Raw genomic sequence first — 17,963 nt, 5'->3', positions numbered from 1 at the left:
TTTTTTGGCTATATATATATATATATATATATATATATATATATATATATATATATATATATATATATATATATATATATATATATATATATATATCGTGCAGCAGAGGAATCCCTAGTATAAAAATTGGTTTGAAGAATTTATTTATTAACATTAATTCTTGCTTTAATTGAGTCATGCATTATGATAATTAATTAATTTCATGTAGTAAAATATTTGTTAAGACTGATTCGAACTGATAATTGATAATTGAACTTTCTGACTGATGCAAAGAACTGGCTCATAAGAGTCACTGGTTCATGAATCAGACCTTACTGGTTGAACTTTTTGGTTTTCTAAAAACAGTCTGCTAATAAGAGGTGTTTGTTAATCGAACTACAATGATATGTTTTTGATGAATTTAAAAGAACCTTCTCTAAAGAGTTAATTAGTTGAATCAAATGACACTGGTGGCTGAAAAGAGCTGGCTCGTAAGAGTCATTGATTTGTGAATCATGCAACACTATCTACACTACATGTTTTTGATTCACTAAAAAGAATCAGATCAGAAGAGTCGTCAGCTTATGAATCAGATGATATTATATACGTTTTGCTATGTTGTTTGTGACGTGACATACATACAGCCAAGTATGGTGACCCATACTCAGAATTCGTGCTCTGCATTTAACCCATCCAAAGTGCACACACACAGTAGTGAACACACAAACAGCAGTGAACACACACACACCATGAACACACACCTGGAGCAGTGGGCAGCCATTTATGTTGCGGCGCCTGGGGAGCAGTCAGGGGTTCGGTGCCTTGCTCAAGGGCACCTCAGTCGTGGTATTGCCGGCCCAAGATTCGAACCCACAAACCTTAGGGTTAGGAAGCAAACTCTCTTACCATTAGGCCACGACTTCTCCACTTGTGCATATATGATTGAGCAGTCACTTATGACAATGCAATAATAAATACATATTGTCTTAAAATCATTTTGCTGGTTTTTTGCTTTATCAAACTACACAACTATACAATTAGTTTAATAACCGTCATCTTCTCCACTGAACAGTGGTGCAAAAACACTGCTAGCCTAAAGTGTATTTCTGGCCTGACATGTAATAGATATGACTCATGCACATACATCTTGATATTCAAATGCAGAAGATGATTAGCTTTAGTGATGTTGATGATCTTTATGTCTTTCTCTCTTGTCTCTCGTCAGGCTCAGTGACACCGATGTTCGTGAGACTGCCGTGCGGAGGAATCGGGGTGAGTTTCTCTTTTCTTTTTTGCCGTGTGTAAATAACGGTCCTGTTGGTTCTCCCTCCCCCGAACTCCAGCGGCAACAAAAACTGTTGCTCTCCTCTCTGCCGAGAGGGTAATTGTGTCCAGATGTTTTTTATAAACAAGCTGTGTGCGCTGTGTGTGTATTCTCTGATGATGATGATGATGATGAATGAATGGATAGACTTGTTCTTCAGTGCTGAGTGGACAGTGTCAGCCACACTCTTTCACGGCTCTGGAACAGGAAGTACTCATCCTCACTTCTCTCATTCTACTCATGCCCTCCCCGTCTGGTGTAGGTGAATGATTCAGACAGACCGTGAATGGTTTCCTGTAATGAATGGAGAGGTGGTTCAGTCATTCATGTGAAAGAATATGGAATAATCTCGCTTTTGTGTTGTCAGCGATACAATATATCTGTATGTCAAAAGGAAATTATTTATTTTTTGTGGCCTTTTGGAAATATTGCACAAAATTGTGATTATTTGGGAGAGTGTAATCATTACATTATAATTGGGTTTTTGCATTTACGTTCATGCATTTGGCAGATGTGACTTATGTTGCATTCAAAATATGCATTTTATCTGTTTTAGGGATTTGAATCTATGATCCTGCCATAGCTTGCACCATTCTCCCTTGTTTGACCTACAAGAAGACTATATTGAGTTTTACCATCTAAATAAGAAAATATTAAGATAATATAGAGACATTGAACTAGTTTCATATACTGTATGTGACCGTGTACCACAAAACCAGTCATAATGGTGAATTTCTCAAAATTTAGATTTATACATCATCTGAAAGCTGAATAAATAAGCTTTCCATTGATGTATGGTTTGTTAGGATCGGATAATATTTGGCCGAGATGCAACTATTTAAAAATCTGGAATCTGAGGGTGCAAAAAAAATCTAAATATTGAGAAAATCACCTTCGAAGTTGTCCAAATGTATTCTTAGCAATACATCAAAAATTAGGTTTAGATATATTTACAGTAGGAAATTTACAAAATATCTTCATGGAACATGATCTTCATGGATACTTAATATCCTAATGATTTTTGGCATAAAAGAAAAATCGATAATTTTTACTCATACAAGCTGGTTTGTGGTCCAGGGTCACATATTTTTGGTTGTTACAAGTTCCTGAAGCAAAATATCATAGAATAGGAAGCACATATTGGCTCAAAAGACCTATATTTAATAGGACCACCTTAATTATTTGTTCATTTATTATATATTTATGTAACACACACTATCTCTCTCCCTCTCTTTATAATTTGTAAAGCTGTTCTTTTGAAATTTCTATTCATGAAATGTTTGTTAAAAACGACACATTTTCACAAAAAATATTAAGCAGCACAAGTGTTTTTAACATTGATAATAATATCAGCATATTAGTATGATTTCTGAAGGATCATGTGACACTGAAGACTGGAGTAATGATGCTGAAAATTCAGCACTGCACCACAGGAGTAAATTACATATCCAGATATATTTAAATATAAAACAGTTATTTTAAATTGTAATACTACTGTATTTCACAATATTGTTATTTTTACTGTTGTTTTAATCAAACAAATAGAACAAATCCTTAGTAAGCATAAGAGAAGCCCCAACTTTTGAATGGTTGTATATGTATATTAAACAATATTTATGTCTTTGTGTTATGTTTTTTTGTTGAATGTTTTGTTGAGTTTAATTTTTGATGTGAAATGGGATACAATTAAAAGTTTATTTCAGTTTTTAATGACAGTTTTAATACAATTATCTGTCTGACAATTAATAGCCAGACAAATTCCATAATTGTGATAGATTTGTTTTTATATTTCAAAACGCAGTGAGGTGGATTTGTGTGTGTGTGTGTGTGTGTGTGTGTGTGTGTATTAGTTGAATGGTGTGACCTCAGGCAGGGCTGTGGAGGGGAACTGATAAATGGCAGGCGGTCCTGTCTGGCTGAAGTCACAGTCTTTGAGCTGAATGGTGAGAAACAGAAGGGCTCTGGACTCTTTTATGGAAATGGAACAAAATTGTTGTCTTCCTGCATCTCTACAGCGAAAATTATCCTGTCAGGGTGAAGATAAACTGTGCTTGCCTGAGACCTGCGCCCCCAAACCTCAGCGTCTACAACATCACTCCATTACTTTCTACCGCTTTTACACCATGGGCCACGTTGGGGTGGGCTTTTGGGGCTTAAAGCCTCATGTTTTGATGTCTTTTGCCAGTTTTTTTCGTTTGTTCTGTTTTTGTTTATTTGTTTATTACATATACTGTTACATATGTGGCAGGGTTAGTGTAGTTTACTAAAACTAAAACCTAAAAAAAAGTTTTCATTACTTGAAATAACATAAATGTTAACTGAAATAGAATTAAAAAATAAACTTATTTTATTTCAACTAGTTGCCAAGCCAGCATTTCTTATTTTTGTTTAGCTTAAATTAATAAAAATAAAACTATATAGACATATTGGTAACACTTTAATATAGAGACCTATTTTCACTATTATCTAGTTACTTATTAGCATACAGTACCTAATATGTACATGGTGGCTGTTAATTAGTATTTATAATGCACATGTTCTGCATGAGCATATTCTACATTTCTAATCCTACCCAACACTTCAACTTAACTACCTTACTAACTATTAAAAAGCAGCAAATTAGTAGTTTACTGAGGCAAAATCGTAGTTAATGGTTTGTTAATAGCAAGAATTGAACCTTAAAGTGACCAACATTTAAAAAAACAACTAATAAAAATGACAAAAACACAACAAAACTACTAAAACTTTAACTAAAGTTAACATGAAAACAAAATATACAAATTCTAATTTAAAATATAAATAAAAATTATAGTAGTATCTCAGTGAAACTAAAATAACACTGATATTCACTTAAGCTTTTATTTTAACACCAATAATATTGAAAGATTCACTTTGAGAGTTTATTTTCATTATTATTTATTTGACAGTGTTTTATAGTGGTTCTGCTCCAAAACTTAGTGTGTTGCCTATGTAGGCAGTATTTGAAGGCATCCTAGTTGCAGTCCAGGCTGAATGTCTATATTTCACATCTTTTAGCTCTCTCCCTCTCTCTCTCTCTCTCTCTCTCTCTCTCTCTCTCTCTCTCTCTCTCTTATTTCTACACTAAATTGCTCTCTTTCATTAGCTCACTCTTTCTCATTTCCCTAGCTTTTCTGTTTCTCTGTTCCCCGATTCATATTTTTTTCTGTTTTAAATGCACCACAGGCTCGTAATTCGTGACAAAGTCATTCTTGGCCGAACTTGAAAAGACCAGAGGTTTTTTACGTTGCCCTTGAGCGCTCATGCCATTGAAAATCTGAATTCATAAATGGATGGAGGATATGTATTCTGAGAGGGAGACCCTCAGCGGTTCTCCAGATTTCTCACTTCCCTCTCGCCGTCTTTCTTGTTGCCAGCTTGTTGTTTCATTAAGTGCTTATTTCGCCCGCTTCCCCTCCACATGCTGTTGCAAAGATGCAGACTGTCCTAATATTCTTTCCTCTAAGATGTTTCGAGCACTTTAACAGAAACGAGTTAAATGTTTGTACGTGGTTTATTGGAAAACCATACTGTAAGTAGAGCGTGATGTGGACGAGAAAGACATTTTATTGGCAGTCGGTTGATGGATATTGGATGTACAAGAGAAGACTTTTTGACACAGTCACCATTTAAACACCCTGCTTCCACTAGTTTAAATATAGTATATGGTTAAATATTTAAAATATATCAAATATTTTAATAATAAATTAATATATATATATGATATATATATATATATATATATATATGATTATATATATATATAATCTATTATATATATATATATATATATATATATATGTATGTAATTGCAACTGTTGGTTATTTTTCCTGTTTAATGCACAGAACTAAAGAATGCCAAAGGGTAAAACCTTTTTCACCTTAAAAATAAATAAATAAATAAATAATAGCCTTTTTAAAAATAATAATCATTTAATTATTTGTATTTGTTTTACTGCATTATTCTATTTTAATTTGGGGAAATAATGTATAATTACTATTTCTTTCTCTCTTTTTTTTACAATTTTAAATCATTAATTTGTAAGATTAAATAAATAATAATAATAATAAAAGGAAATATATTTTTTCTGCTTTCTAAACATGCACATTGTAATACAGGCCAAAAAGTTAAAAACCTTAATTATTTTTTTTATTTATTTATTTTAAACAGTATTATTTATTTTTCAATATTATAAAATTAAAATTATTATAAACATTGTATTTCTATTTATTAATAATTGTATTATTATTTTTTTTATTTTAAAAAATAATTAAAAGTAATTTTATATTATTATGTTTTTGGAACAACATATAACATTTTTATGATATTCTGGTCTCAGCATATGGCTCGGATGCCACCTTGAATGTAATTCTGTGTAATGTCATATTCATGCCAATTTTTTTGTCCCTATCCTAAAGTATGAGCAATAGCAGTTAATTAACAATTAATTTAAAATATATAACACAATTAATTCAAAAATATAAAACAATTAAAATGACACTTCATGTCAAACTTGCACTTTGAGCACCTGTTGATCTATAAAGCCGGTAGTTTACACCTCATGAATTATTCCCTATTTTACCCATGACCCCATTTAAGTGCTGAAGTATTAGTGTGTGTGTTCCTGTGTGTACGTGTGTGTTTATTTGTGCAGTAATTGCAGGCTGTAGGGCAGACGTGTGTGAGCATAATCAGTAATGCCTGATGAATGGCTGTTTTCTGTCTCTAAGCATTCTGGGAATGCCCCCCTTTCCGAGCCAGGTCTTTCCCGCCACTATCTGCCTGCTCGTGTGCTTTGGGTTGTGCATTAGGTGTCAAAAGAGCCTCTGGCTTCTTTGTGACCATGTTGTTGGTTTGTGTGTCGTTTTCTCTTCCTGATTGCTCTGCAATCAAGCTCCTCTGCGAGAATGAGAAGGGCACAAAAGAGGATGTTTGGGAACGGTTGGGTGCGAAGGCCTCATGTACTGTGCCGTGTCTGTTTGCCGTCCGCTTGAGTAAACGTCTCACTTCTGTCAGCGGTGAAAAAGAGACTTTTCCCTGTCCTCACAAGCATGGGTTCATGAGAAGACACTTCCTAAGCACCGCTAAATGTTGTTTAGTGTTCGCTTACTTAATTTGATAGAAATTGTGAGTGCAATCATTTTTAAGAACACTACAACAGCACTAACTACAATGTGACTATTGATTGTGACTATGATTTGTGGGTAGCAAACAATCATGACTTTTCATGAAACATTAACTCTATTAATAACATAATATGCACAACAATATTTACTCTTTTGTTTTTATTAATTTTTAAATCATTTATAATATTTTTAAAATAATAATTATAATAATAATAACAATTATTGTTGTTGTTGTTATCTGTGTTGTTGTTTTTTTCTCTTTTTTTTTATTACATTTTATAGCATTCTCAGTATCATCTCCACCTTAAACTGAACAGACCTGTGTTTGTGTGTATTAACAGGTGGACAGTGACACTATCTGGAATGAAGTTCACTCGTCCAGTGCTGCTCGTCTGGCTGTGGGATCTGTAGTGGATCTGGTGTTTAAGGTGGCTTCAGGAGAACTGAGGGTAAGACTGACACTCTCTCACACACTCAATGGTCAGAGATGTGTGATTAAAGGGGTCATTGGATGCCCATTTTCCACAGTTTGATATGATTCTTTAGACTCTTAATGAATAGTCTATAGCATACTTTGGTTAAAATTTCTCAATGGTAGTGTAAAACGGCACCCTTTTTACCCTGTCAAAATCTGCTCTGTTTACAACAAGCTGTTACGTTCCTTTAAATGCAAATGAGCTCTGCTGACCCCACCCCTCTCTTCTGAGCTGCTTTCTGAGAGGCTAAACTTTAGCCGCATTCATCATGAAACTGGCAAACTAGCACATTATTAGGAAAGGGGATTTGCAAAGAATTATAAAAAAAAAAAAACCCTTATACTCACTTCTTCTGTTGGTGAAGCTGGATCATGATTTGCGCAAACATAAATGCATTTAGGTAGATCGGGGGCGCATTCCCTTTCGAAAACAAACATACACTGCGTCTAAGTTTTTCTTGTGAGATGCAAATTCAGAATTGAGACATAAACATGCATTTCTGAGAAGAAAAGTCAAAAAAATACAAGATGCAAACAGAATTCTTAAAAAAAAAAAAAGTGAATTGCAAGATTCAAACTCCAAATTCCAAAGAAAAATTCAAAATACTGAGATGTAATTTCTGAGAAGAAAAGTAAAAAATATGACATGTAAAAACTGCAAGATATAAACATGCAATTATGAGATAAACAGTGGCAATTATCCTCTTCATATTTTTATTCCATGGCAGTAATGAGCTTGCATAGATTTCCCCTCCACCTTGTTTGAATTGTAATGAGGTGAACTGTAGCCTCCCCAGTGTGTGTTTCTGGGGTCAGGTGACCTGGGCCATCCTCAGAGCTCACAGGAAGTGACCCAAAAGACAATCTACTCACATAATGCAAACATTCCATAGCGTAACCTAACCCCGAGTGAGCTGCCGCCCACCCCAATAACCTAACACTAACATAACCCTTGCTTCAGCCTCAAGCTTGCCCAGAAAAACACAATACACCTACATCATCCACTATCACCAGCTGCAGTCCAGACACATTTCATTCTCTGTTTCGCACTCTTTCTCTGGATATAATAATATCCTCTGGAGTGAGGAAGGATAACAATATCATGAAGCTGCCGGCGCCCCAGTGTGAACTGTGAGGGATCGCAGCATCATGCGTTAGCAGACTTAAAGTCCTCTCACTAGCAGTAGCTATGGGACGGCATGTGGCAACATGGTTGAATCCACCTGGAAATGATGTTTTTGCAAATAAACCAACATTCATCAGTGTACTGCTGTGTCCAAACCAAGCTCAATGCAACAAATTCTGTTCTCACTGGAAATGAAATTTTGCATGAAATGACAAAATCACAGCTAATCGGAAGAAATACATATGAATTTACAGTCAGCCAAAATGTGTGTAGTCCAAAAAACGAACTTCCTAAAAAATACTTATTAAAAAATAATAAAGGAACAATAACTGCAAAACAGTATTTTAACCCTCTGGAGTCGATTAATATTAAATTTTCTCCTGATAACACCGACAAAAGAACTAAATTTGTTATCTACAATCAATCGAATCTGTAATAGATAAACTTTGTGCATTATACTAAATAAAGATAAACAAACAAATGAGTGCTGTCTGCATTTTTTGTCTGCGTGATCATAATATAAACAAATGCGTCACTTAATAAAATGATAACAAAGTAGCGTGCTGTTCTGCAGTTATAATCAAACAAATTGCAATGAATGTAACATGTGAATAGAAATCTATAAGCAAAATACCTGTCTACTTTTAAACTAAACAAGTGCTGCTGCAAACACATATTCTGTGATAAAAAGTAATCCAATATGAAAACAAACGCGATTGTCCGTTTTTCACGTCTCACTCCCTTCATTATCTTCTAATGCCGACCACGCCCCCGCGCCGAGCGCGGCCTTTTGAGCAAATGTTTCACTGAAAGCGCGCTTTGAATAGACAACGCAGCAAGACTGTTTCTTCAAGTGTTTTTTATTTATTTTACTGTTTGCTTCGCGATGAGAGGAATAAGACGTAATTAACAACCAAAAAGATGTGATGGGTTGAGGATTTGAGATTTGGATTTCCTCAGAAAAAAAAGAATGAAGCACTTTATCAGCAGCAGATCATTAAACATGAGTAAGTCTCTTTTTATTGGATTTATATACTATAACGTGGGTAAACATTTTTATAGTTAGACTTTTTCCAAAGACTTTTTCCAAAACTATAATTCCTGACTTAAATGTATAAAAGTGAAAATATTATGAAGTTTCAATAACAATATTACTATACCATCAAAAGCTTGATGTAAATAATATAAAGTACCAATAAATGTAACTGTAACAAAATGTAAAATGATTGCTGTTCTTTCAATTTATCCCCCATAAAAAAAACCTAATAAAAAAACTATTCTATCTTGATAATAATAATATAATAATGATAATAATAACAATAAATGTTTTTTTGTAGAAAAATAAGATTTAAAAGGATTTCTGAAGGATTGGTTGACTGGGAGTAATGATGCAAAAAATTCAGTTTGAAAGTCAGCTTTGATTGTCCTAAATAAACTTTTAACTGGCACTCACAAGTTAAATTATGTTGTTGGATATAAAATATATTCTAAATAAACTCCAAACATAAAATTAAATAGATTTATTTTGTCCTCAAATCTGCTTGGAACTCATTCCCTCTCAGTGACACAGTGACTGAATGGCTCATTATGCAGCTATATGCAGGTCTTTGTCTTCTCAGGTGTGGAATTCATGATAGTGACGCCTACTCGCATTTTACCACAAAAAGGGTCTTAGAAAAATTTAAATCAATATATTGTGTTTCTGTAAGTGAGGAGGTAAACAAGATGATTTTCACATCATTTAGAAAAAAAAAAAATTCTAGGCTACAAGCTCCAGTTCTAAAAAATTCCTTGGAAACCAATTTTGTATGTGTTTTATTGCCTTTTCAAGTGATTTAACATTTTAGTTTTTAACTAACCACGTTCAAAAACACACATCATGTACATACATGCTGGCACATATTATTATATAGCCTAGTTTGTGCTGATTACAGTGAGATTAGACTTTAGCCATTTAGATATTTAAGAAACTGAAAAAAGCACAAATGTCAGGGCATGACAAAACTTCTCCAGGCCCCAAAAATACCCTTAGACTCCAGAGGGTTAAGCTAATTTGTTATCTATTGAATAATAAATTAGATTAAAATATTGATTTTGTTATTTTTAATAGTTAAATTTTATTGTTTTTATAAGCAAAATATTTAATTGCACACAAGTAAATACATGCTTGTAATTGTGCAATGTGCAATGTCTTTATATCTTTCATATTAAACTAAACTAACTAATTAATAATTTTTTTTAAAATATTTACTTTAATTATTTTTAATTTATTATTAAATGAATTGTTATCAATTATATTGTTAATATAAATTATATATTATACTTATATTGTTACTTTTATGTTAATTAATTACTTTTAATTTTTTTTTTTTAAAAAAAACTGCTCCTTTATGTCTTTTATCTGCTTCCATAAAACTTTAGTATATTACAACATTTTTTGTTTTGTTTTGTTTTGTTTTGACCGAGCACCTGTTCTAGTTATGTTGGGATGTGTGCACATTACTTTAAATTAAAATTAATTGATTTAACATACTGAGTTAAGGTGATTCTGTATTTCTCACGTTCAAGTTCTGAGACATTATGGCTTAAGCAGCTGTGTGTGTGTGTGTGTGTGTGTGTGTGTGTGTGTGTGTGTGTGTGTGTGTTCACAGAACGGCTTTGCTGTGGTACGACCTCCAGGACATCACGCTGAGGAGAGCACTCCCATGTACGTCCTTACTGTCTCTCTGTGATCTCAAAAGAAACTACACAGCTGATATCAGCATCACTTTAAACACACACAGCATCAGAAGTCAGTTTGATACACACTATCCTCTCACATAAATGAATTCCAGCAGTGCAGTGGGCCGCCTGGGCTTCCAGAACTCACTCTGGCTTCAGTACAGTCATGCAAATTATCGGTTAGGTGAATACAGCACAGTAGGCCAACGTTATCTCCACACTGACTCACGCCAGTTTTATTTGGAAGGACTAGCATGTGTTAGAAACAGCATGTTTTGTGAGTAAAATAGAGTTTGGAGTGTCTTTTCTGTATCCAACAATCAAGGGGATTCCTATACTGTAGCTCGATTTTTAGAGTTTTGACTCCCAGTGAACACACAACTAAGATAGATAGATAGATAGATAGATAGATAGATAGATAGATAGATAGATAGATAGATAGATAGATAGATAGATAGATAGATAGATAGAACCTGATTTCATAATTGATTTTGTAAGAGTTTGAGACCCTCTCTGTATTTGTAGCATTTGTTGCTGATCTGGAAGCATTTTCTTGCACACTTCAGACTCTGTGTTTGGGTACACGGCGTCCTCATTGCTCAGTTCGGCAACTTGGATGCATTTTTATTTATCTTAAAGTTTGATGGTTTATCCAAATGAATGTCAGGTATCGTTAACGGGGGACTAAATTCCCTCTAATCGCCGAGCTTTGCGGCTCTAAAAGGCTGGAGCGTCACAGCCTCTCCTCGCATCCTTATTCCCAGTGCGTCTCCCTCATTATGGAAAGGTTAAAGTAAACGAGTGTTCCTCAGTCTCTATGGTGAAAGGTTAAATAAAAGGATTGTTCTGTGGATGGCGTGTTTGGGGAGCAGACTGAGGTTTGGTGCCAGCCCCTGTTCCTCTGCTCTGATGTCAAGCCAGGACGCAGTGGGTGAATCGTGTCATTAGTGAAATGAGACAATCCATCAGGCCAGGAGGTCCACTTCACAAACACACACGATCAGGCCCTCCACCACAGATCACACACCAGCTGACTGCCCCGTTTCTGTGTTCTCTCTCACAAGCTGTTTTCTGCTTTTGTTTCTGACACAAATAACAGGGGATTTTGCTATTTCAACTCGGTCGCCATTGCAGCCAAACTCCTGCAGCAGAGACTCAACGTCAGTAAGATTCTCATTGTGGACTGGGTAAGTTCACACTCAATCAGATCATATTTTCTATTAATAAATGTCCACTTTCCTATTTTTTGTGCCACTGAGTTACCAAATAATCCAATTTTCAAACAGTGACATTGGTGCATAATATAACAATGGAGAAAATTGCAAACATCATTTTCAGCTGTTTTTCTAATTCTTTTATAATAGATTAATATTTAGTTTTCTGCTGTGGGTGAAAATTTTTTTTTTTTTAAATATTTTCACAATTTAATTTATATTATATATAAATATGTTTAATATATAAACTTAAAATTTTTCTTAAATATATACAGGCATGAGTGTATTTATATATAAATAATAAATCTACACAGTAAATAACATACTATGTAAACAAAACTTAATCGCGATTAATCGTTTGACATCACTAATATATATAATATTTATGTATAATATATAATATTATACATAAATATTTCTTAAATATAAATATGTGTGTATATTTATAAATATATATACACAGTACCCACATATACTGTATATCATGTAAACAAACTTTTATTTTGGATGTGATTAATCAATTTGACAGCACTGTTTTATAGTAAAATATTAACATGTTTAATAAAAACATTTTAAAATAAATCATAATCATCGATCTTAAATTAAATATTTATAAAACACCGGGAAAATACATGTTAAATTATTTTGCACTGGTTATATTAGCATTATAAAAATTTCATTTCCAAAACTTTAAATGTATGAAATATTGTAAATATATTCATGAATTTATTTGCTGCGTCCAAAAGCTCTAAAATGCTGCCTTGGGAGGTATCAAGTCGCGTCCGAATCCAAATTCTGCTTCACTTCCTGTCTCCGGAGGTACTGTCTTCTGATTGAATTTTAAAGGCAGCATAGTTGTATTCTTCGCTGCCTCTGATATCCCACAATCCTCTGCGTTCCATTCCGTGACGATGGAGCTAAAAAATAAAGATGGCGTCTGAAAGTTGCATTTGGTGGTCAGTTTGTCTGTAAATGTATATTTCTGACAACGTTTTGCACTTTTGATGTTATTTCTAGCGAGAAATCAGTATTATAGTAAATAAATATTCGTTTAGTTGTCAAAACTCTTTCTATTTCGTTGTAGATCATAAAATTGTTACGCTGCCTCAGAAGCCTGTCCCAAATCAGTTTCATGAGGTGCCTTGGTGCAAAAACACTGCCTGCAGAGTCGTTGCCTCGTAAGGCAGTGAGGCAGCAAGTCAGCTGCCTTGGCTTTCTGACACAGCCATAATAAATACTAATTCATTGTTGAAAATGAAACAGGTTTCATTTATAATATTACTTAAGTCATAAAATATTAAACTAATATATATATATAATATATATATATATATATATATATATATATATTTAATTTCATATATATATATATATATATATATATATGTATATATATATTTAAATCTCATATATTATTTATTAAGGATGTAAAAAATACATAAAATAATATAATAAAATATTACATTAATTACATTAGAATATGGTTGTATTGGCACTGGTTATAATAGCATTATAAATATTTAATGTATTACTTTTTAAAACGCATCAATTTATTTTTAGTAACTTACTAATTCTTTTTGTAAATGAAATATTAAAATAAAAATGTAAGCAATAAAATGTATAGTTTATGGCATGTGGGACGGTGTCCGTCTAGTCTGAAGTGGGTCCACATGCGCAGGAAGACGTGTGGCGTTGTGGTTTGGGTATGGTGGTGTCACTTGCACAGGAAGACGTCTTGTAAATGGCTTTCATTTCCTCCTGTCTGTCACAAGACTCTTCTGACAGACCTGCTGTATGCGGGGAAGCTGACTGTGACATGAAAAGAAAGGAACAAAAGAATACAGCTCTCTTAAACGGCCCTCCTGCATCACAGACGACTCAGAATAGATTTTTACACGCTTTTCATTCCAATGCAAACACAAAAGAGTGACGACATGTCTTTTAACAGCATCTGACTTTTACATTGTTTAACCAAATATTATTGTTTTGTGCCGTTTTGACTAGATTAATGAACAAACAGATGACATGAATTGTATGCACTGTTGTGTTTTAGGATGTTCACCATGGAAATGGGACTCAGCAGGCCTTCTACAGTGACCCTAATGTCCTGTATGTGTCTCTCCATCGCTACGATGATGGGAACTTCTTCCCTGGCAGCGGAGCGCCTGATGAGGTGGGTTTCATGAACATTTTGACAGGATTTGATGTACACTACTATTCAGAAGTTTAGGGGCGGTTGGGTTTTTGAAAGAAGACTCTTATTGTCACCAAGGCTGTATTTATTTGATCAAAAATACTGTAAAAACAGGAATAATTCTGAAATATTTTTACAATTTAAAATAGTCATTTTCTATTTAAATATATATATATTAAAGTGTCATTTAATCCAGTTTTCAGTGTCACATGATCCTTCAGAAATCATTCTATTATGCTGAATTGATGCTCAGAAACATTTCTTATTATTATCAATGTGGAAAACGATTGTGCTACTACTGTGCTGATTCGTTTTTATTTTTAATTTTTTCATTAAAATAAAAACCCCGTAAATGGAAATAAAAATCTTTGTTAATAATGTGCAGGAGAAGTTTTTACTGTCACTTTTGATCAATATAATGATAAATAAAAGTATTTCAAAGAAAGAAATCTCAGTGATCCCAAACTTTTGAATGGTTCTGTGTATCACACTATTTATGTATTTGCTTTGAAACATCTGAAACTTTTTCCCAATTTCTTTGGCTTATAATTGTTTTCAGTAAGAGGAACCAAAATTTATACCAAACAGCCATTGTTGCCATGTAGATTATAAATGCAAGAAAAACAATATTTACATTTGCATGTGATACCAGACTACTTTGAAAATCTGAAATCCAAGATCATATTTAAACCTGAAAATAAACACAGTTTTGGGGTTTTGAGAAATGTAGGAAAATGTTTAGGAAAACCTAAATACAAAATGTTTAATATATTCTACTATTTCTGAGATTTCAGATTTTTTTCTGCACTATTTCAGTCGTTTGTACTTTCTTCCATTAAAAATTGATAAAAAGTGATTTTCTTTTAATTAAAAGATTCAAACTAAAAGCATTTTCACTGGTGGTCCAAGACTTTCGGACCTCCCTGTATATTCTGAATATCTCATATATCTCACACCAACCTGACATGAGCAGAGCAAAACACAGAAGTGTTCTTCTTTTCCCTCTTTATTTGACTCCAGTTTCTCTGAGTTATAATTAATGCTCATTATCATTAATCTGGTAAGTCAGCTCCTGCCTCTGCACTAATGAGGGGATTGAAATTTAATTGACTCCGTTGTAGCCCTAAATTATGGTATTAGTCAAAGTCCATTTGGCTTTCAAATAAAACCTCATTACAGTTTCACTCTGGTCATAATTGTTGGGATTTGTCCTTTATCGGCTCTGTGATATAAGCCTTAATTTAGCGGTTTCTCTGGGGAAGTTTGAATGTGCATGTTTCCTAATACCTGCTCATCTGCTCCAGTAAGAGCTTTTTTGGGAAAGGGAAAGGGAGTTTACTAAACCGTACATATACAGTGATGTAAAAAGGTTTTTGCCCCCTTCCTGTTTTTAAATTTTTTGCATTTGTGTCACACTTAAAAGATTCAGATCATCAAACAAATTTTAATATAGCACAAAGATAATGTAAGTAAATACAAAATGCAGTGTTTAAATGATGATTTAATTTATTAACGGAAACTAGCTGTCCAAACCTACCTGACCATACGTGAATCATGAAAGAACTGTGATTAAGCACATTATTTTAGAAAGCTGAGTTAAATTTCACTAGCCACACCCAGGCCTGATTACTGCCAGACCTGCTGAATCAAGAAATCACTTAAATAGAACCTGTCTGACGAAGTGAAGCATGCTTAAAGAGCAACACATCATGCTGCGATCTAAAGAAATTCAAGAACAGATGAGAAACAAAATAATTGACATGTATCAGTCTGGAAAGGGTTATAAAGTGATTTCTAAGGCTTTGGGACTCCAGCGAATCACGGTCGGAGCCATTATCCACAAACGAAGAAAACTTGGAACAGTGGTGAACCTTCCCAGGAGTGGACGGCCTACCAAAATTACTCCAAGAGTACAACGACGACTCATCCAGGAGGTCATAAAAGAACCCAGAACAACATCTAAAGAACTGCAGGCCTCACTTGCCTCAATTATCCTCAGTGTTCATGATTTAACAATAAGAAAGAGACTGGGCAAAAATGGCACCATGGGAGAGTTCCAAGGCAAAAGCCACTGCTGACCAAAAAGAACACAAAGGCTCGTCTCACATTTACCAAAAAAAATATCTTGATTATCCCCAAGAATTTTGGGCAAATATTCTGTGGACTGATGAGACAAAAGTTGAACTTTTTGGAAGGTGTGTGTCCCGTTACATCTTGTGGAAAACCAACACAGCAATTCAGAAAAAGAACATCATACCAACAGTCAAACATGGTGGTGGTAGTGTGATGGTGTGCAGCTTCAGGACCTGGATGACTTGCCATAATTGATGGAACCATGAATTCTGCACTCTATCAGAAAATCCTGAAGGCGAATGTCCAGTCGTCAGTTTGTGACCTCAAGCTCAAGCACACTTGGGTTATGCAGCAGGACAATGATCCCAAACACACCAGCAAGTCCACTTCTGAATGACTCAAGAAAACTAAAATGAAGGTTTTGGAGTGGCCAAGTCAAAGTCCGGATTTAAATCAGATTGAGATGCTGTGGCATGACCTTAAACAGTCATTTAATGCTCGAAAACTCTCCAATGTGGCTGAATTAAAACAATTCTGAAAAGAAGAGTGGGCCAAAATTCCTCCACAGCAATGTGAAAGACTCATTGCCAGTTATCACAAACACTTGATTGCAGTTGTTGCTGCAAAGGGTGGCTCAACCAGTTATTAGATTTAGGGGGCAATTACTTTTTCACATAGTGCCATATAGGTTTGGACAGCTTTTTCCCTTAATAAATGAAATCATTATTTAAAAACTGCATTTTGTATTTACTTGCATTATCGTTAACTAAAATTTGTTTGATGAGCTGAATCTTTTAAGTATGACAAATTTGCAATTAAAAAAAAAAAAACCGGAAGGGGGCAAAAACCTTTTCACGGCACTGTAATTGAATTGTACTTGTGTCTGTAGGTGGGCATCGGGCCAGGCATGGGCTTTAACGTGAACATGGCCTTCACCGGAGGTCTGGAGCCGCCCATGGGAGACGCAGACTATCTGGCAGCATTCAGGTAACACCGTCACCCGTACAGTATATACATTTTACACCAAAATGGCAGACAGTCTGTATAACCTTCACATAGCATATTAGTGTATATATAATGCAGCTCAGAAAAACTCTGTTGTTTTAGTGGCCAGTTCAGAATCTGTGTTTCCCACCGAGAATTACATTTTATTTGAAAACGTGCAGAATGGATCCAAGTTGGGCAGTGACACATTGATGAAAGAATCAGTAGATCCTTTAACTGACTAATCAGTAAACACTCTTAACTAACACAGAGTCATATGTGCCTTACAGTGTTTGTTATGTATTTCTCTCAGTGTATAGTTATTTACTCCCTCAGCCTATTTATATCACCAGCTGCTGCAGTCAGGGATTTTATGTGGGCACATGTGGCAGAGAGTGGCCTGTATAGGGCTGAATTTATCACAAGGCCAATGTGCTTTTATTGGATGGGCAACCCTCACAGCCAGCAGATGTACTGTATTTCACCACAGTGTGTGACTCAAAAAAGGATGTGATGATTGAAAATGCAGGAGAATCCATAACTGACTCTTGAAAGCTGCAGGGAAAACACTCCAGTTTGATGAGTTGGATCAATTTCTTTTTCGGCCTGACATAAATTGACAGGAAGGACATTAAAAAACTATTTCTAAGAGAAGGCTCTGTTCCAAAACCTAGCGAGCCTACATAAGCAACTGCTTCTAATACACATTATATATATATGTGTGTGTG

At 34.4% G+C, this 17,963-nt stretch overlaps 1 protein-coding gene across 11 annotated transcripts in view; it reads left to right on the top strand.

Moving 5' to 3' along the window:
* The window catches only part of LOC109096423 (histone deacetylase 4-like), a 211,662-nt gene that overhangs the window by 161,884 nt on the left and 31,815 nt on the right, over positions 1-17,963 (top strand). For all 11 annotated transcript variants that reach the window (XR_006155648.1, XM_042731796.1, XM_042731793.1 and 8 more), the window contains 6 exons: positions 1,205-1,251; positions 6,790-6,897; positions 10,701-10,756; positions 11,870-11,957; positions 14,038-14,157; positions 17,141-17,238. Coding sequence is in view for 10 of the 11 variants with exons in the window: in XM_042731796.1 (XP_042587730.1) it covers positions 1,205-1,251; positions 6,790-6,897; positions 10,701-10,756; positions 11,870-11,957; positions 14,038-14,157; positions 17,141-17,238 (517 nt within the window). In the remaining variant the exon portion in view is untranslated. The remainder of the gene's footprint in view (positions 1-1,204; positions 1,252-6,789; positions 6,898-10,700; positions 10,757-11,869; positions 11,958-14,037; positions 14,158-17,140; positions 17,239-17,963) is intronic.

This window comes from Cyprinus carpio, chromosome B9 (genome assembly GCF_018340385.1).
Source record: "Cyprinus carpio isolate SPL01 chromosome B9, ASM1834038v1, whole genome shotgun sequence".
Taxonomy (NCBI): domain Eukaryota; kingdom Metazoa; phylum Chordata; class Actinopteri; order Cypriniformes; family Cyprinidae; genus Cyprinus; species Cyprinus carpio.
This window is presented reverse-complemented; position numbering and strand designations above follow the sequence as displayed.